The sequence below is a fragment of the Phlebotomus papatasi genome, chromosome 4 (genome assembly GCF_024763615.1).
Source record: "Phlebotomus papatasi isolate M1 chromosome 4, Ppap_2.1, whole genome shotgun sequence".
In the NCBI taxonomy this organism is placed as follows: Eukaryota; Metazoa; Arthropoda; class Insecta; order Diptera; family Psychodidae; genus Phlebotomus; species Phlebotomus papatasi.
Window position 1 is genome coordinate 1,506,756 of NC_077225.1, and position 21,002 is coordinate 1,527,757.

General features: G+C 38.7%; 2 protein-coding genes and 1 long non-coding RNA gene across 3 annotated transcripts; all 3 read left to right on the plus strand.

Annotated features, from left to right (window-relative positions):
• The first annotated feature begins 519 nt into the window (after nucleotides 1–519).
• On the plus strand, nucleotides 520–1,071 carry LOC129808639 (uncharacterized). The gene is made up of 3 exons (XR_008752436.1): nucleotides 520–672; nucleotides 736–806; nucleotides 869–1,071. It is a non-coding gene; the product is annotated as an uncharacterized LOC129808639 (long non-coding RNA).
• A 15,181-nt stretch (nucleotides 1,072–16,252) lies between these two features.
• LOC129808466 (uncharacterized protein K02A2.6-like) lies at nucleotides 16,253–19,970 on the plus strand. Its single transcript, XM_055858245.1, has 2 exons — nucleotides 16,253–16,709; nucleotides 16,774–19,970. The coding sequence occupies exons 1-2, from the start codon at nucleotides 16,253–16,255 to the stop codon at nucleotides 19,968–19,970; spliced, it is 3,654 nt and encodes a 1,217-aa protein (XP_055714220.1).
• On the plus strand, nucleotides 19,967–20,368 carry LOC129808467 (uncharacterized protein K02A2.6-like). The gene has a single exon (XM_055858246.1). It carries the CDS (start codon nucleotides 19,967–19,969, stop codon nucleotides 20,366–20,368), a length of 402 nt encoding a protein of 133 aa, XP_055714221.1.
• Nucleotides 20,369–21,002: the final 634 nt, after the last annotated feature.

Genomic DNA, 21,002 nt, shown 5'->3' on the forward strand with positions numbered 1-21,002 from the left:
GGTTCTTCTTCAAGTTCTTGTTGTAATGGAAGCCGTGCCAATTTGGTAATCGGCCTTCTTTTTATTCCATTTTTGGTTTTGATATCTGCTACTCTGGGTAGCCCATCTTCCCCTGGGTGTATTTCAGTCACTCTGGCGAGTGGCCATTGCTGAGGAGGGGAATTTTCGTCTATCATCACGACAAGTTCTCCAACCTTGATGGGTTCCTTCTGTTGTTTCCATTTGTGTCTTTGTTGAAGCTGCTGAAGATAGTCTCGCGACCATCTTTTCCAAAGCTCCTGTTGTAGTCTTGTGACTGTCCTCCATTTCTTCAAAGGATTTTCTTCTTGAACCAGTTCCTCTGGGGGCGCAAGAATTTGTCTTCCGATCAGGAAGTGTCCCGGGGACAGCGCGGCCAGATCATTAGGATCATTCGACAGGGGGGCAATTGGTCTAGAATTTAAAACTGCCTCAACCCTTGTTAGAACCGTGATAAATTCCTCAAACGTGAGTGAAATATCGGACATCAATGCCTGTTGCAGATTCAAATTCGAATTGTGTACTAAATAAGAAGGGGCAGCCATTTTGTTAGGGTTTAGAACACACTGTGATAGGGAATTCTGAGCGAGACGAACGCAAAGATATTGAGTGATAATCAAAGTGAAATTATATTGATTTAGAATTCGGAATATCGTAAGTAGACTGTTGAAAAAGAGAATTGACTTAGAAGTCTGTAGGACAACCTTGTATTTTTAGGAAACTGAAGATATTCCGGCAAGAATTTGAGACGCCACGTGCGAGAAAAATTGACTAAAAAAGTTATATCTGTAAGTAGGGGATAGGAAATGAATAGAGAAATTAGGAGTTGATAGAATTTTCTAATTTATAGGACCTCAAGGACAAGCTGAAGAATAGAGTAAAACGCGATTGAAAGAGGGCTTTGCTCAGGTAAAATTTGAGGTTATATTTTGAGTGAAAGCTTCATGGCTGATCCCTTTCTTACAGATAATCTTTAATCCGTTGTACCTTTGAACCGTTGTACTTTTGAACCGTGGAAACTTTGTTACATGAATAAATGAATTTGGAAGAAAGCAACAATGCCTTTAAGTGCTTTTTGGTCGACTTCACCGCTGCCTCCCACAGTCCACCAAAGTGTGGAGCTGCGGTGGAATCATATGCCATTGGATACCCTCGTCCGTTGCATATTTTGCAGCGGATTTTGAGGCAGTTTCGGTCGTATTTCTGAGTTCTCTGTCAAGAGCATTCTTTGCTCCCACGAGATTTGTTCCGTTATCGCTGTAGATATTTGCAGGTTTTCCTCGCCTGCCTATAAATCTCTTGAGAGCCGCAATGAATGTTTCTGTCGACAGATCACTTACTAACTCCAAGTGCACTGCTTTGGTGCTGAAGCACACGAACACAGCTATGTAGCCTTTGTTTTTGGTTATTCCTCTTCCTTTTGATGCCTTTGTGTAAAATGGACCCGCGAAATCAATACCGCATGACGCAAAAGGAGAAGAAGGAGTAACCCTATTTTGAGGGAGATCTCCCATCAATTGATTTGGGGTATGCCTCTTCTGTTTGAAACAATATACACATCTATCCAGGATTGTTTTTACTGTATACCTGGAGTTTGGAATCCAGTACTTGTTTCTTGAGTAGTTTAATGTTAAGGATATGCCGCCATGTATTGTAGACTCGTGAGCATCTCTAATTATGAGTGTGGCAAAATGCGTCTTGTGAGGTATGAGAATTGGATGCTTCTGATTAAAAGAAAGCTCCGATTTTTCCAATCTACCTCATACTCTCATAATCCCATCATTGTCTAGAAATGGATTTAGACTGAGAATTTTGCTCGTTGATGGAAGAGACAGATTTTGACGCAATCTGTGAAGTTCTCGATTGTAATGACCAGCTTGAAGTATTTTTACAAGCTTGTTTTCTGCTTCAGCTGATAGTTATGCCCTGGACGCACTTACGACTAAAGTCCAGAGACGACTAAGCTCGTTCATAGTCCAGTCAGTTCCTGACACACTACGAGGCTTAGCATTCTTTGGCACTCACAAAACATTACTTTTCGATGATTTAACACTGATATTTCCACTGCAAAACACTTTCACTCTATTGAAAATAAAGTCAGTAAGAAATAAAATTCCATCAGCCACCTCTAATTATTATTAATAACTACAATTCTCTATGAGATCGAAGTCAAATCGCGACTTAAGTCGGGTTTTGAGATTCTTGTCAACAGTCACACGTTGAATCTTAAACCTGTCAATTGCATTGCAATAGCCATAACCTCACTTTTTCTTTTGGTTGTGAATTGTGCGGTACGAATTTTATGAAAAAGTGAGGGAAAAAATGGACAAGAAAGTAGTAAGTATGGCACTGTAGGACTGTGCTTTAAAAGGAAAAAATGTGTACAGTGAGACTATACACAATTTTTCCCAATTTTCCCTGTGTCCGTACTTGATGATCTTATGATCTATAATTCACAATGCAGAAATATCAAACGGGGGGAGAAATTATACATGGTGTGAATATACGCAATTTTTCCTATAGAGACTAAATTGTGTACAAACAATAAAATGTGACCTGTACACATTTTTGCCTATACAAAAAATTTCCCTGTGCAATTTACACCATCGTCTCTTTATCTCAACTTCATAAATTGAAATTGGTTGCGAAAAATAAATGTGTGAATGTATCCGTGTATGTATGTATGTATATGTTTGAGTGGTACCTTTAAGTTCGCGTGTAATATCACTTATTCATTTTTTATAAGATGATTATTAATGGTGAATTATATATATATATATATATATATAGAAAAACATACTTAAAAAATTATCAGTCATGAACACGCTACAGATTGCAAGGTGTCTTAAGAGAAATAAATTCACTAGAGAAATATTTCATGGAGTTTTTCCAATGGATCAATTACTCATGTACCAACTACAAAGACCTTCTTTACTTGTAGTAAATACTGCAATTTCTACACACCCTGGAAAACATTGGGTGTGTATCTATCTGCCGCAATTCAAGAAAACTATAGAATTTTTTGACTCCTACGGAAGATTTTTGCAGAACAAATATCTTCATGCTTTTTTAAAAAAACAGTTAGATACAGACAAAGTTATTTACAATAAAAAAAATTGTTCAATCATCATTTTTAAGTGTTTGTGGACAATATTGTTGCGTGTATGCATTTTATAGATCAAAAAAGATTTCACTGAATAAGTTTATTACTTTATTTTCTACAATTCGCTTATACGAAAATGATCGAAGGGTTGTCGACTGATTTCGAAGAAATTTTAAAAATATTGTTTGAAAGTTTTAAATAAGAGTTGCTTTATAATTTCAAGTTAGTTCTAAATCACTCTTTATAAAGTGAAGTTATGTATGATAATTACAAACATTTGTCTGGAAATTACTCATGAGTATGAAAAACATTAAGGAATCATCTCAAAAACCTAAACGGACTCGCCAAAAGAAAGTTCTCACTCAAGGAGAAGATCATCGTGCAAAAGAGTCAGAAAGAGAAATCCAATCATTAGATGTATCAGCAACAAAAAGTAGAAATGACACCAACATCTTACAAGGATATACATATTTTTTAAATACATATCATTCTACTTTTGTTACCATCGGGTTCTCGGCGAAAGATTTTACATCCATTGTAAAGATTTCAACCCAAAATTTGCATTCTGGAGTGGATTCTGTTAATATCTCTCGTAATCAATGGTTATCAATTTGCGCTAGAAAGGATATGATTGATGAAAAACTGGATACCCCTGGAGATCAAATTGAGGGACATGAATTACTGCCTACATCAAGAGATGCACAAGGAATTATAATAAATTTTTTAAGCTTCAATAAGTCTTGTTGTATAGTGTTTACCCAAAATGGCATATCGATAGTTTTAACTAAAATAGAATTTCGAAACTTAATGTTATTAAACGATTTCATTAATACAACTTTAATTTATAATAATTCTGTTCAATATTTTGTAAAGGAATATTGTGAAAGATATATCACTGCATGTAAGAATCTTAGTGTTACAAAATTAGATTCAACATCTTATACAGCACCAATGTACTTAAGACCACCAATAAACTATTTTAGATTGTTTAGTGAAATTCCACTTATGTATGAAAATGTTACTGAAATTAGCTTTGATAGTCAAAGTATAATTTAAATGTGTATTATAAGTTAATAAACTTTAATCAATATCACTTTAGTGTTTTTTCTATTAAAAAAAATGCTGATACAATAAAAAAAATTCTAGCTTACGTTTATTGACGCACAATTTTTTCTTCGTATTCCGCAGAAAATAAAGCTTATTGCGGATATCAAATCTCTTGTGTATGAAATTATTTCACTTTCTTTTAAGTCGTACATGACATAAGACATTTATCGAGTGCACAAAAAGAAAACCTGTGAAATTAACAATGTCATATTTCTTGGAGGATGTTTTAATTTCAAACAAAAGTCTGTCTTTCTTGTTTAAAGCCCTTAAAGAACCTCGTTTACATTTTTTTATAGAAAATTTGTTGAATGAGATCGAAAGACTATTGTTAAATGGAGTGCAAATTTCGGGAGAAGAAAAAAAATTATTCTTTCACGATATCTTCGCTATTGAAGAATATGAATCGATTCGTCTACGCATTCTTAAATTACTTTGGTTTGGAACTGGTAAGTCAACAGAACTTCGTGTATTTATGAATATTATTTGAATAATTATTTATGCTCATTCTAACTGATTTGTTAAATTAATTCTTTCAGATACTACTTCTTCAACAACGTTACAGTCAGCGTTAGCAGCATCCCAAATTCACTCAAATCTGAAGGAGGGTCTCTCGGACCGATCGGAACCAGTCTCACCAACATCATCCACGTCGCCAGGTCTTTGCCTGCCCATTGGAATGAATATTGACTTAGAAGAAGTATCTAATGATTATCAATATAATCAGTCAGGTCGAGGTATGTCTAAAAGTGCAATTAAATTTTATTCTACAAAATAAACAAAAAATAGTTCTTTGTTTATTCTAATTTGTTTTTCTTTTTTTATAGGCAATCACTCTAACATAAATGCACAAAATTTGGCTGAGGTTATGAGCAAACAAAAATCGTTTAACAAGCGATTTAATGTTACTGAACTAGCTGTACATTTTCGTTTGAAAAAAAACCAGAAGGATCTGTGTAAGGATTTGATTGGATGGAGAATGCTTTTCAAGAGGTCATCGATGTAATTACCAGCGAAGGCAAAGATGGGGATAAGGCCGTGCTGGAGTTACACCTACCTCAAAAGCCGGAGGTGAGACCAATATATGTTGGTCTTACCCCTATTACAGGACTCACAGCTGATATATTACTTGATCGTCTAGAAAAAGTCAATCAAAGTCATTCTTCTTTTGGTGTTACCGACGACCTCGTAATTCAAGCAAATATTGTGCACATGATGCAAGGAACAGGAAGGAACAAAGCAGCTAATATGAGCATGAATGAGATGAAAAAGTATATTTATCTATAAAAATGATTCTGTTTATTATACTTATTTATTTATTTTTTTTCACCAGGTATAAAAAATACAGCATTATCGACACCGGTGCTACTAAGTATTGCTTACCGATCGCACTCCTCTTTGGAAGAGTGTTACATATCAAAAATACCGATCGACGTGAGAGAACTTTAAAAAGTTGGACCAGCAAGCGAATTTTACAATTGCAATGTGAGAATGAGATCCTCAAACTCAATTCAACTAAGATTGAGTTGAGAATATTTTTTGAGAATATTTCAAACTGTTATACTGGAAAGTGATGTTTACATTTGGTAATTCCAGTGTCAGAACATTAATGTTTTCAAAAAGTGAATTAATCGAATTAATTCTATAATCGGCACCCTAAGGCACGATTTTTAGTTCACGAAATAATATTTGAGGGTATCGAATAATCCTTAAATTTGCTAGAAGAAAAATTCAAATTTCTACGCAAAATCATAAATTATGTGTATAAGCACAAACATTCTACATGACTTGTGATTCTTATTTTGACCACACTACCGCAATTTCATTTTTTACTTGTATATAAATATTTTTAAAATTATTAGCATTTACATTAAATACCACTGTAAAGAAAATTGGAACAAATCTCCGTTTTGGGAATTATAACTTAATTTTAACTGCTCGAACTCCAAGAGAGAGCAGTTTCCACAATCGACTTTTTTTTAACTTCTCACCACCCTAGCTGCCAAACGGCAAGAAATATTGATTTCCAGTCTTCGGTACCCCCCCCCCCCACAAGTCAATATATTCTCTATCCAACTAAATTACTCAAAGTACCCCACTCCTTCTAACCCCTCCAAAAACATGTTTTTTACTTTGCAAAAAGTTGGCCCTGACGATTTCGTTCATTTTGGATATGTTTCGGAGGTAGTTCAGCTGAACATTTCGTCCTTAAACACCTGTCACAAGTTAATTCGCCATCTAGAATTATTTAAAATCTAAGGCCTAATTTTCACCCGTTTTGTTTAATTAAAAGATTACTGATTTTTCAAATCCTCTTGAACAATTTTCAATTTTAAGCTGGTTTTGTGGTGATTTAAAAACAAATTAAATTCGACAATAATTTTATATGCATCAGAAAAATTGCGAAAAGGTATATAAGGGCCTTGACAGACATGAGGATTAGCCGAGAGACGGCTTAGCGTAATTATATCAGAAATAATGGTTAAACTACATTTCTATCATTTTTCACAAAGTCGTCTCTCGGCTTAAGTCGCAAGTGTGTCTAGGGCAAGGCAGAGATTTTTCTCGGGAGTTCGAGCAACTCGCAAAGCCTCGGACGCTTTGCCACCCTTTTTATAAAATAAAATGGTACTAAAATTATCCCCACTTTAGGGATAGTCCTCAGAATGAAGATTTGTTGTTCAAACAGCGTTGGTGCTTTGACAAAGAAAGAAAGCACTAGATAAGTTACTATGTTCACCGTTATTTGATTCTCTTTCACATGCGGTGAAGTCTGTGTGTCATTTTGGTGAAAAAATACTAGTAAATACAAATAATTCAAAGAGATGAATTGACATTTTCTGGTATGTCAGAAAAGCCAAACATATGAGAAAAACAGCTTACGCCAAAGCACTATTCCACGTTCCTGCATACGAAAATATATTTAAAACTGGCTTGACTTTAACTCTAGAATAACTTTGGTATGTGATACAAACTGAAGTTATTTTTCATTTCAACATTCAGCTGTTAAGGTTTATTGTCTTTAGAATTAAATTCCCTTTTAATGAAACCTATATAATTGTTGAAAATCCATTTTTAATTTTTTTTACATGTGGAGAATTACCTATAATATATTGTGGTGTTATAAATCTGTCAGGGACTGTGTGTTTCTTGGGCTTCCTTCTACCGTTTGTGATATTCACGTACCTGTGGTAAACAATAATTTCTCTGTGATAGGATTCTGTGATATCTAATACCCTCTTCTTCCTGCCCAGTTTACCTGGAAATATATATGCCTTTATTAAATATCTTCAACAGTGATCCGGAACGTAGGCGGCTGGATTTTCCAGAAGACGTTTCCTCGATGACCGCCAAATGCCCTTTTCCAAATCCACTGAGGCAGTGAAACACACTTTTCACCTTCACCAATTATTTTATTTACACCAACTTCTCCACTACTAGACTGAACACAGTTTAACTCTACGTCACTGTCGTTTTTCTGTATTTTAAACTAATATTTAATTTATAATTCACAAAATAAACTTATACACTTTTCTCCTCACGTCTCTTTGTCAAATCAAGTCTTACGTAACTCTCTGACTCGTTCCCCCTCATTCCCCTACTTTCTTTCCAGCTGATCTTATTCACCACTTTTTCCTCCTTCTCTCTCCCTCCATGCATATTCAAAATCCAACCGTCTTTTGTCTCTTATTTTTAAGAGGTCTTATAGAATGGAAATTCTATACATGCTCCCGGGGGAGATTGTGACTCTCACATGTTGGAAATTTGGCAACTTTAGTCACTGACCTGGTATAGGTGCCTGTCGGGGTTTTTATGTCGATGACTCTCACCTTCCCGTCTCCTCCAGTGTGAACTCCAACAACTCTTCCTGTTGTCCATTTGGTGGTTCCTATGGAAGCATCGTGTAAGATCACTATGTCATCCACCTTCAGGTTCTCTTTCTCCGTGTGCCATTTTGAGCGCTCTTGAAGTGTGTGCAAGTAGGATAGCCTCCACTTTCTCACAAAATCTTGTACAATCCGCTGACACAATTGCCATCTTGTCAAGTGGTTCATCCTCACGGATGCAAGATTTTCATCAGGCAGCTGAGTCGGTGGTGCCAAAAGCAAAAAATGACCCGGAGTCAATGGTTGTGGATCTCTGGGATCGTCCGACAGAATGGTGATCGGCCTACTATTCAACACGGCTTCGACCTGTGTGAGAATTGTATAAAATTCCTCATAATTTAGTCGTTGCTCGCCAATAACTTTCTTGAGATGAGTCTTTGCTGACTTCACTGCTGCTTCGACTAATCCGTTGAAGTGCGGAGAACGAGCCGGTTGAAAGTGCCAGGTAATGTTCTGGTTGATTGTTTGGTCTTGAATGGTTTGAGCTTCTTCTGCTAACAGACGTTGAAGTTCACGTGATGCTCCTAGGAAATTCCTTCCGTTATCTGAGAACACTTCTTTGCAAACTCCTCTACGTGAAGTGAATCGTCTGAAGCTGCTCATGAATGCTTCTGATTTGTTGACAGTGAGTGTAGTGACTGAAATGTCTTGTGACTCCTCGACTGCTGGTGGAACACTTTCCTTGCTTTCCCAAGCTAAATCACTCTCCTTTAACCAATGAGGGCCTTCTCAATACAATGATGAGTTATTCAACTCCATGGCTGTGGTTCCTCTTGAAATGAGGTCTGCCGGGTTTTCTTTTGTGGGAACGTGTCTCCGACATTCAACAGCTGTCAACTCTCTGATCGTTGTCACTCTATTTTTGGTAAAAACGTCTTGTTTGTTTGAAGCGGATGCAATTTGCGCAAGAACTACCTTGGCGTCTACCCAACAATAAACCTTGCTGATTTTCAGACTTTTTGCGACCTTTGCTAACAGTTTGGCCCCAAGTGTTGCTGCACAAAGTTCTAGCTTCGGGATTGTCTTAGTTTTGATTGGCGCAACTTTCGACTTCGCCGTCAACATCTGACTTGAAATTCGTCCTGAGACATCCTTGGTGACATGGTACACTGCGGCTCCGTAGGCTAGGTTGGAGGCATCCGAGAACATGTGGAGCTGCTCTTCACAAACATTTTCGTTTTTCGATGTCCATCGAGATATTCTCATAGACGGAATGTGTTGTAGTGAGGCAATAAATTTTTTCCACTCTCGCAAAATATCTCCCTCAACCTCGGTATCCCAGTCAATCTCATTCTTCCAAAGATTCCGCAAGATTAATTTCGCGTTGATTGTGATGGGGGCTAGTAGTCCTAGCGGATCATAAATCCTTGCCACCACTCTCAGGATATTTCTCTTGGTTGGAACTAAATTCTCGACCATTGTATCGACTTGAAATGAAAAGGTGTCGTTTGACGGATTCCACATCAATCCTAGCGCTTTCACGCAGCCATCAGAGATTGAGACTTCCTTTGCCTCTGTGTTGCTTTCTTGCAATGTTTGAAGTACTGTCGGAGAGTTGGATTGCCACTTGGATAGCTTCATTTGAGCTTTGCCGAGAAGACTAATGAGATCTTTCTGCACCTCGATCGCTTCCTTTGTGGTCTCCACTGACAATAGACAGTCATCCACGTAAAAATTGTTCCGAAGAACTTCTGCTGCTCGTGGGTAACTTTCTCCTTCATCTTCTGCAAGTTTGGTCAACGTCTTTGTGGCAAGATAGGGTGACGCAGCATTGCCAAAACACAAGGTCTTGAACCTGTAGTCCATGATTGGTTCACTTGGTGATGTTCGCCAAAGAAAACGTTGCAAATCTCTGTGATCCTCATTGAGTAGTACCTGCAAATACATTTTGACAATGTCACAGGATAGTGCAATCGGGAATCGTCTAAATCTCCACAAGATCTCTATCAACTCCGGTTGAACGACAGGCCCCACTTTGATAACATCGTTGAGACTTATGCCGGTCTCAGAAACAGATCCGCAGTTGAAAACGATCCTGACTTTGGTAGATGACGCGTTTTCTCGAACAACACAGTGATGTGTCATATAATATGACTTAGCTTGAAGCTCGATCAGAGGCACTCTCTCTATGATTCCCAAACTCAGATACTCTTCAAAGATATTAGAGTACTCCTTGTATAGTTGGGGATTCTGTGAGAGCCTTCTCTCTAGGAAGTTCATTTGCCTTGAAGCTCGCTTTCGGTTAGATCCGAGTTCACCGAAGTTTCCCTTCAAAGGTAGACGAACATTGTACTGACCGTTTTCCGATCTTTTTGTCGTACTTGAATATAATTCTTCCACTTCCCTATACTCGACCGTTTGTGGACATTCTTCTGAGAGTTCTTCGAGTTCCCAGAATTTCCTGAGGGTCTCATCAATGGTTTTCAGGGATATTGTGTGGCAAACGGGGGGAGTGTCTGCTGATTGTGCGCCATTAGGCTGCCATTTTCCGCAAACTACCCAACCGAAGACGGTATTTCTGAGTGATGGAATTCCTGGGCCCATTTTGTAAACTTCGTCCAGCATAATTTCGTCTTCGTGTGCTGCTCCGATGAGTAGGTCAATTGGCCTAGACACATGCCACTCTGAGTCAGCGAGCACGAATCCCGTGGGAACCCTTACATCCCGAGGGTTTATCTGAGATGTAGGCAAATTGGTGGAAATCTTTTGTGAAACCTGACATTGCAAAGAAATTTGCGTTCCTTCCTGAGGGATGAGGATTGCATTCACTTGATGCTTGAGGCTGCTTACTTGTCCTTGAAATCCTTCAACTTGAGTGTAAGGGGACTTTTGCAACTTCAATCTCAATCTCTGGCACAATTCGGTTGTCATCACAGAAATCTCGGATCCAAAATCCAAAAGGGCGCGACACACATGGACATTTTGTTGGGAATCCAGAATTCTTACACATGCTGTCTTCAAAATAGAGCGATGAATCTCACCTTTGGCACTCTTGTTTGACGGAAGAAAGCTACTCAGCACGGCTGGCTTCTTCTGATCCTCGGAAACTGATTGAGGATTGTCTTGAGTAACCTTTGACGGGGGGTTGGAGAGAGCATCGTGAACCCAATAATTATGAGACTTATTGCAATGCTTGCAAGGAGGATAAGGGCATTTGTCTACAGCATGTTGGGATCTACTTTCTGATATACAATTCATGCAAAGATTTAAATTGTTAACAGTTTCGAGCCTTTTGGCTGCAGGAAATGACTTGAATTTACCGCATTTCCACAACTTATGTGCGGATTTCTTGCAAACGCTACATGACTCATGCTTTTGACTTGAATTTTCTTTAGAGATCGTGAGGGACTTTACAATTTTTTGTTTCTGAATTTGAACTTTTGAACCTGAACTATTTACATTACTAGTGTACGTGGATGGACATAAATCTAAAGCTTTACAACGTTTATTTAGAAATACCTTAAACTCGTCCCATGTTGGCACGTCTGACTGCTCCTGCGACCATAACATCTGTGTCTCGTGATCGAGTTTGCTCAGGACTTCGTAGATGATCCACGGATCTCGAGTGTTGACCTTCAAAGCGTCCATTGCATTGATAGTCGTCGTGGAGACATCGTAGATATTCCTGAGATCATCGACGATAGGATTCTTCAGAGTAGGTAGGCTCTTGATGCGTTCGATGTGACCGTTTATGACCTTTTTCTTGCACTCAAATCGGTTTGTGATGGTTTCCCACGCTATGTCGTAGATTTCATCACACATATCGAGATGATCAATGGCGTCAAAGGCCTTTCCGGTCAATTTCGCCTTGAGATGGTGCAGCTTTTGCGTCTTTGACAGTTTCTTGTTGCTGTCCACCAGATTGATGAACATCTCTTTGAATGAACGCCACTGCGCATGCTCTCCGTTGAATGTGGGGATTTTCACTGGTTCGAGTTTCGAATACTTGGAATTCTCACTACCATCCATACGCTCTACGAGTTTTGAGAAGCCATCGAGAAGTTTGTCAATTCGTTCATCTTCAATGATGGTTGAATGGAAAAGATCTTTCTTTGCAGATTCATTGACTTTGATATTGACAATCAGTTCAGTCAGTTTCTCTTCCGCTTCATCAATTTCCAATAGGAAATTATTTTGCTCCTCAATTTCCCTTTCGCGCTCTTCTTCTGATTCAGCTTGGTTAATGATTTCATCCTGTACCCTATTGTATCGAACCCTGATTCTGTCACAAATCTCCAAATTCGTCTCAAGGTACGCTCGAGCACCGTCTCTACTCAACAGACTTTCATCTTCATGGTAGCGGGATATGGCTGTCTTTACACTGGTAAGTTGCCCTTTATATGCGCTTCGACTCTTGATATTCGCCATCTTTGGAGCTGCTTCTTTGTCCTCTTCTTCGTGGAGTTCCTTTTCAATTCTGCTGGATACCCAGTGAATGGCCAAAGATTTTCTGCAGATATCCAAGATTTTTCTACAAGGCAATTGTCTTCAGAGTGCGAATGTCAACAGGCGAAACTGCGAGGTTCTCGTGGCTGATGCCGTGTGACTGAAGCCTCCTCGTTGGGGTCTCTTTTCCTTCGAAGGACCACTGATGTGGAGAATTACCTATAATATATTGTGGTGTTATAAATCTGTCAGGGACTGTGTGTTTCTTGGGCTTCCTTCTACCGTTTGTGATATTCACGTACCTGTGGTAAACAATAATTTCTCTGTGATAGGATTCTGTGATATCTAATACCCTCTTCTTCCTGCCCAGTTTACCTGGAAATATATATTCCTTTATTAAATATCTTCAACAGTGATCCGGCTCGAAGGACCACTGATGTGGAGAATTACCTATAATATATTGTGGTGTTATAAATCTGTCAGGGACTGTGTGTTTCTTGGGCTTCCTTCTACCGTTTGTGATATTCACGTACCTGTGGTAAACAATAATTTCTCTGTGATAGGATTCTGTGATATCTAATACCCTCTTCTTCCTGCCCAGTTTACCTGGAAATATATATTCCTTTATTAAATATCTTCAACAGTGATCCGGAACGTAGGCCGCTGGATTTTCCAGAAGACGTTTCCTCGATGACCGCCAAATGCCCTTTTCCAAATCCACTGAGGCAGTGAAACACACTTTTCACCTTCACCAATTATTTTATTTACACCAACTTCTCCACTACTAGACTGAACACAGTTTAACTCTACGTCACTGTCGTTTTTCTGTATTTTAAACTAATATTTAATTTATAATTCACAAAATAAACTTATACACTTTTCTCCTCACGTCTCTTTGTCAAATCAAATCTTACGTAACTCTCTGACTCGTTCCCCCTCATTCCCCTACTTTCTTTCCAGCTGATCTTATTCACCACTTTTTCCTCCTTCTCTCTCCCTCCATGCATATTCAAAATCCAACCGTCTTTTGTCTCTTATTTTTAAGAGGTCTTATAGAATGGAAATTCTATACATACAAATTTTACAATCAATATTTTATCTGTAAAAACTCATTTTTGCTCAACTGAATAAATGTTTGAATTTCACAATTTTCTCCATTTTTTTATTTCATGTTTCACAATTAGATTTTTGTTATTTAGGAACACTATGACGAATTGGTCTGCTAATTCCGGAAGCCCTTTAACTGATTTAAGCAAATTTAGGTTCTATAGAGAAATCTTAGAATCCATAATGCAATGGGAATTATTTTTTAAAATGCAGAGCGTAAAAATAAATTACTGAGCGTATCAAAAGTACCATATTTTCGTAAATGATTGGACTAAATCAACGAGAAAAATGTTCAGGAACTTGAATTCAAAAAATTGAAAATTAATGCATAACGTAATTTTAATAAAAAGTAAAATATCTCGCTTTTCAGTCAATTACAATAGCTGTGAATATTTGTAAAGATATATGTTGACGTTACACATAACCTCCAATAAGTTCTTGGACAGTGTCTCTGTGTGGAGGGAAAGTGACTGAGTCCCTGGATGAACGAAGTATGATCACAGAAGCGTCTGGAAGGCTCTGATCGCGGTATCCACCACCTGGAGTGAATCAACTTTTGGTGTTGTGTTTTGTGTGTGCGGGAAAGGTGTGGTGAATGGGGTGAATGCATCTCTGGCTGCAGGGAAAAACTGCCAGAGGCGTCCGGATAAGTCTGGCCACGCTCACGCTACCCACCACTCCAGGTGGAGGTTCGATCTCTTTCAGGTTATCTTCTAGAGCCACCAGACGCTTCTCCTCAGAGTAAAATAACTCTTAGAGTTGTGTGTTTTGCGTAGGGGGAAAAATGCTGTGACTGCATCTCTGGCTGCAGGGAAAAAGTGCCAGAGACGCCAGGATAACTGGCCGGCTATGCTATCCTTCACCTCGGGTGGAGCTTCGAGGTCTTTCAGGGCATCTACTAGAGCCACCAGACTCTTCTGAGCCAGAAGTTCCCAGTACTTCTGACTCGGACAAGGACTCGGAGCCGGTGTTGAGATCACATCTGTGTCGATCAAGGCTCTCCGTCTTTTCTTCAGCTGAAATTTTCTTTCAACTGGCTCAATGAAGTTTCTCACGATTTTTTTAAATTCTAATTGAGCATTTTTCTAAAGCACTGAAGGTGCTAAGATTCTTTAAAATTTTAGAGATTTTTTTTAGAGACTTAGGGACTGTCCGGGAATGATTAATTCATAATTCTGTACAATGTCTTCATCCTCATCCACTATAATATAAGAATTTGTAAATTTTAGAGAGCAACTCTTGGATTTTCATCCTTTGCTCCTTACCATCATCACATTTTCACAAGTCCAAGACTTTGTGAGAATCTTTCAAATTAATTATCAACATTTTTGAAAGTTGTTGACATTTGAGTAAATTTAACCTAACTTTTCTCGCGCCACGCATAAAAAATTGATTTATATTATATTAATTCATTATTTCCCTTAAATTAAAACATGTTTGTCAATAACTTTTCATAAAAAGTCGAGGAAAGTATCAAAATGAATTTTAATTTACAGGAAAATTGATAAATCAGGCTGAAATAGAAATATTTTTGAACACATATTTTGCGCTAATTTCACAATAAATACTCATTTATTTGCAGATAAAGAGCCTTTTTAAGTTTCAAAATTAATCAAAATTAACAATATTCTTCATTTTAAGTTATTTGGAACATTTTTTTAAAGTAAATGTGAAAGATGAAAATGTTGAGTTTATTCATTTATCAAACTCAACATTTTTGCTCAAACTCAAACAATTTTACTCACATTGAGTTGAAACTCAACTCGCATTGTTTGAGTTGCGAGCGATTTTTTCGAACAAAATATTCTCAAATTGAGAATCTCATTCTCACATTGAAATTGTAAAATTCGCTTGCAGATATAGTAATCAGCTTCAATCATATACAATAGGGTTCATTGAACAATGTGGTGTTCCAGTAAAGCAAAATGGGGAGTACAACTTAAGTTTTATTTCTAAATTTGAGAAAGTTTTTCCTAAATATTTAGTCACAGTTTTTGATAACACGAAAGATTATAAGAGTGTTGCATATAGATCACACAAAACATCTAAAAATGAGGCATTGTATATAAATCTATTTTACGATGTAAATAATATTCATTATTTTTTAAATCGTAATATCAAATCATTCTTTAACTATAGAAAAGAATGTAAAATGTGCTACACTTTATGTTGAGGGGAAACCAGGAAGTCCCGTTACGTTCTTATCAGTCCAGTCTGTGCAGTGAGTTCGACAGTAGTCTACATTGAACAGTCGAGTAGGAAGTGTGTTAATAAGGTGTTGGGTTAAATAAAAGTTGTTAAATAAAATTTGTAAAAGTAAACTGGAAGTCTCTTTTTATTATTTGTGTGGGTGCGTCGACAAGGATAGGATTATCTAAACTAATATATATTTTCCATATCTCAGGTACGCCCCATAACACTGGCGACGAGGATAGGATTATCTAAACTAATATATATTTTCCATATCTCAGGTACGCCCCATAACACTGGCGACGGCGGATTGGAGCCACTTTTCCCATCAAGATCAGGATTGGCTTGGAATTCCACAGATCCACGGCCTGCCCAGAGTCCCACAAGTCTGCAAAAGTGAAAAATTTTAACGTCAAGAAAAAATTTTTTTTTCTGATTCATCACGTGCTAACCGGACATGCCCACCACGAGGTCTGAAGGCACTTCAGCTGGTGCAAGTGCAAGCAAACCCACTGAGATGGAAATTCTCACCAAAATTCTTCAGACTCAGCAAGAACAATTGAAGGAAATTTCAAGAAAATTGCTGATGGATAAGGTTATGCCACCAATGACTCCAGATTTATTGGAATCTTTGGCAAACTCATGCTCTACATTTACACATGATCCGGAAACAGGGCTTACGTTTGACATTTGGTACAAACGTCACAAAGGAATCTTTTTAGAGGATGGCTCCGCGCTCTCAGATGGCGCTAGAGTGCGATTGTTACTCCGAAAGCCTGATTCATCATCTTTTTCACGCTATGCCCGTTTCATTCTGCCCAAAGAGCCCAAAGATCTGAACTATGAGGAGACTGCGAAGAATTTAGAATCACTTTTTGGACCAGAAGAGTCACTATTTCGTGCCAGATACAACTGTATCACCACTACAAAAAGAGACTCTGATGATTATGTGACTTATGCCGCACTGGTAAATGATAGATGTGAAAAATTTATCACTGTCCAATGATGCCTTCAAAGCTCTTATCTACCTAGCGGGACTGAGGAGTGAAAAAGAGAGCTCACTTCGAACTCGTTTGCTGAACAAGCTAGAGACAGAAGATGTGAGCAAAATCAACTTACAGTTCATGCTAAATGAATCCAAGCGACTCTCTAGAGTGCAAGAGGATGCTAGCGTGCTAGAAAGAGAACAAAAATCGGTGAAGGTCGTTCAGAGGAACAAGTACCAGAATCCAAAAAAATCATCTCAAAAGTCACAACAATCATCGTCATCCAAACCGGGATATTCTGCAAATTCAAAACAAATACCCAAAACACCATGCTGGAATTGTGGCGCAATGCATTTTTCTTCCGAATGCACTTATGCTCAGCATAAATGTAAGGATTGCAATTCCATTGGGCACAAAGAAGGCTACTGCTCCTGTTCAAAACGTGCTAATTCCAAGAAGACCAAGGATAATAGGAAAAATTCACAGTCATTCAACACCAACATTGTTTACACTGTGGGCAAAACACTTGTGAATGAGAGGCGTTTCATCACTGTGTCGATCAACGGGATATCTGTGAATCTTCAATACGATTCAGGTGCAGATATTTCCATCATCTCAAAAGACACATGGGAAAAAATTGGTGCACCACACCTCATGCAAACCAATTCTTCTGTACGAGATGCTCAATCAAATCTCATTCCTATTCAGGGAAAATTCTCTACTGATGTCAAACTTCAAGATGATTCAGCCTATGGGACATTTTATGTCACAAACACACACGAATGCAATTTATTTGGCATTGATCTCATAACAACATTCAAATTATGGGACAAAGCTCCATCAACTTTTTGCCGTGTGATGAAAGTTCCATCAATAAATAAAGCTGAATCCATTCAAACACTCAAAGACGAATTTTCTGAAGTTTTCACTGAATCCTTAGGTCTCTGCACAAAAATTTCTGCAAAACTCCACCTGAAGCCTGACGCTGTTCCTGTTTTTCGTCAGAAACGTCCAGTTCCATTCCATCTGATGGAGACAATTGAGGAAGAGCTCCAGCGTCTTCAAAATCTGGATATCATAACACCAGTAGAGTCATCAGATTGGGCAGCTCCCATTGTTGCTGTTCGCAAATCAAATGGAAAAATTAGACTAGTTGGAGATTATTCCACGGGGCTAAATGATTGTTTGGAACCAAGTCAATATCCCATTCCATCAGCCACTGAAGTCTACAACAAACTCACGTCTGGGCAAGTATTCAGTAAAATTGATTTATCTGATGCTTATCTACAGATCAAGGTGGATGATGATGCTCGGAAAATGCTCACGATACACACACACAAGGGGCTTTTCAATTTCAATCGTCTATGCCCAGGAGTGAAGGCTGCCCCAGGTATTTTCCAACAGATTGTAGAGCAAATGGTGCTAGGAATTGACGGTGTAGCTGTTTATTTCGATGACATCGCCATTGCATCTCGCTGTGAGGAATCTCACCTGAAGACACTCAGAGCTGTACTCACGAGACTTCGTGATTATGGTTTCCACATCCGCTTGGAGAAATGTCAATTTTTCCTACCAGAAATCAAGTTTCTGGGCAACATCATCGACCAGACAGGATGTCGTCCGGATCCTGAGAAAATTCAAGCCATATCTCAGATGTTGCCACCCAGAGATGTTGGAGAACTGAGGTCGTTCCTTGGAGCAATCAATTACTACTCCAAGTTCATCAAGGAAATGAGTCACTTGAGATCTCCCATGGATGATCTTCTCAAGTCAGATGCCAAGTGGAATTGTTCTCAAGATTGTCAAAAATCTTTCGATCGATTCAAGGAGATTTTATCCTCAGATCTCGTCCTAATTCATTATTTTCCGGAGAGACCAGTGGAAGTATCAGCCGATGCATCATCCAAGGCTCTGGGAGCTCAAATTTCACACAAATTCCCGGATGGTTCAGAGAAAGTGATTGCCTACGCGAGTCGCTCATTGACAAAAGCTGAGCGCAATTACAGTCAAATTGAACGTGAAGCCCTGGCTCTGATTTTTGCGGTTACCAAGTTCCACCGTTACATCTACGGTAAAAAGTTCACATTATTCACGGACCACAAGCCTCTTCTAGCCATTTTTGGTTCGAAGAAGGGCATTCCTGTGCATTCAGCGAATAGAATCCAAAGATGGGCCCTCACTCTGCAGTCCTATGACTTTGATATTCGCTACACATCAACCCGAGAATTTGGACACGTGGATGTACTTTCACGTCTTATGAATTCCCACCATCAACCTGAAGAAGATTACATCGTGGCCTGTGCACAGTTGGAAGGAGAGATCAGCAGCATTGTGGATGATAACTTCAGGCATCTCCCACTCACTTTCAACAAGGTTCGGAAGGCAACTTCCCAGTGCAGGATTCTTCAGGATGTGAAGAAGTACATTCTTGAAGGATGGCCACCCACAGGACACAATTTCACTAACAGGGAAGTGTCATTGTTTTACAAGGTAAAAGACTCACTCTCACTGATTCGTGATTGTCTTTTTTATAGAGATCGCCTGGTGATTCCGCCCACTTTCCGTGACATGGTTCTGAGAAAGCTTCATGAAGCTCATCCTGGCAGAGAACGCATGACATCTCTTCCACGTTGCTATGTATATTGGCCAGGCATCGACTCAGACATCAAGGATTTAGTCCGGAAATGTGATGATTGTGCGGTTGTGGCAAAATCACCAGGGAAAACGACTCTATATTCTTGGCCAATTCCTTCGCAGCCCTGGTCGAGGCTTCATATCGATTATGCGAATTTCCAAGGGCATGATTTTTTCATAATCATTGACGCCTATTCAAAGTGGCCGGAAATTTTCCGAATGACTTCGATGACTACGAGTGCCACTCTCACAAAATTGTCAGAGACATTCTCACGATGGGGTTTTCCTCGCATCATAGTTTCCGACAATGCCACAAATTTCACGTCCACTCAGTTCCAGTCATACTGCAAGGATCACGGGATTCAAAACCTGAGGATTGCGCCATTCCATAGCCAATCGAATGGACAAGCTGAGAGGATGGTGGACTCGTTGAAGAGAGCTCTAGCAAAATTACACAAGCATACTGTGGATGAAGCTCTTCAGTTTTTTTATCATCATATCGTGCCACACCAAATCCAAGCGCGCCTGATGGAAAATCGCCAGCTGAGATCATGACAGGACGGAAACTCAATATTGATCTCAACCTTCTCCTTCCGGGGGAGGAGGAAGACGACAATAGCAAGAGAAATCTTACCATGGAACAACAGTTCAACAAGAAACATGGCGCAAAGAAAAGGATCTTCAATCCAGGAGAAAAGGTTTTCGCTCGAATGTACACCACCAACAAACGTGTTTGGGCACCTGGAGAAATCATTGAACGACGTGGCAATGTCAATTACAATGTTTTGGTTCAATGGTGCCAAGGAGATCGTCTTATCCGGAGCCACTGCAATCAACTTAGATCGAGATTCACGGATGGAGACGTCAATGGGAATTCACCGCAACATAAACCACCCATTCATGGATACAATCTCAGATCACGGGGTGATCTGACTTCAGGAGGGAGATGTTGAGGGGAAACCAGGAAGTCCCGTTACGTTCTTATCAGTCCAGTCTGTGCAGTGAGTTCGACAGTAGTCTACATTGAACAGTCGAGTAGGAAGTGTGTTAATAAGGTGTTGGGTTAAATAAAAGTTGTTAAATAAAGTTTGTAAAAGTAAAGTGGAATTCTCTTTTTATTGTTTGTGTGGGTGCGTCGACAAGGATAGGATTATCTAAACTAATATATATTTTCCATATCTCAGGTACGCCCCATAACACTTTATATAATCACAATCACAAATGTCCGGAAAAGTGTGCCCTTTGTGATTCATATCCCCCTTGTCCTTCTGTTCCCTTCCTTAAAAAATGTTCCAGTTGCAATCGAGAATTTCGGGGCGATATTTGTTTCAATAATCACAAATCTAAAATTTGTCACAAGATCAGAATTTGTGATTCTTGCAATACACTTTATAAAGTAAACCCAAATATTAAACATACATGTAATACAAAGAAATGCTATAATTGTAATAAAATTGTAAATATTCCCCATTATTGCCATGTTCAAGCTTTTAAATTATCTCCTCCAAACGAATTTCAAATAATATTTTATGATTTTGAATCTCAATTGATTGATCAAGGTCAGGGTTTCTTCAGCCATCTACCAAA

Bases quoted from the DNA above. Each gene is read 5' to 3' on its own strand.
- LOC129808467 (XM_055858246.1), top strand. From the start codon at position 19,967: ATGACAGGACGGAAACTCAATATTGATCTCAACCTTCTCCTTCCGGGG.
- LOC129808466 (XM_055858245.1), top strand. From the start codon at position 16,253: ATGCCCACCACGAGGTCTGAAGGCACTTCAGCTGGTGCAAGTGCAAGC. The intron at 16,710-16,773 runs GTATCACCACTA...GGTAAATGATAG, and splicing joins ATTTCGTGCCAGATACAACT to ATGTGAAAAATTTATCACTG.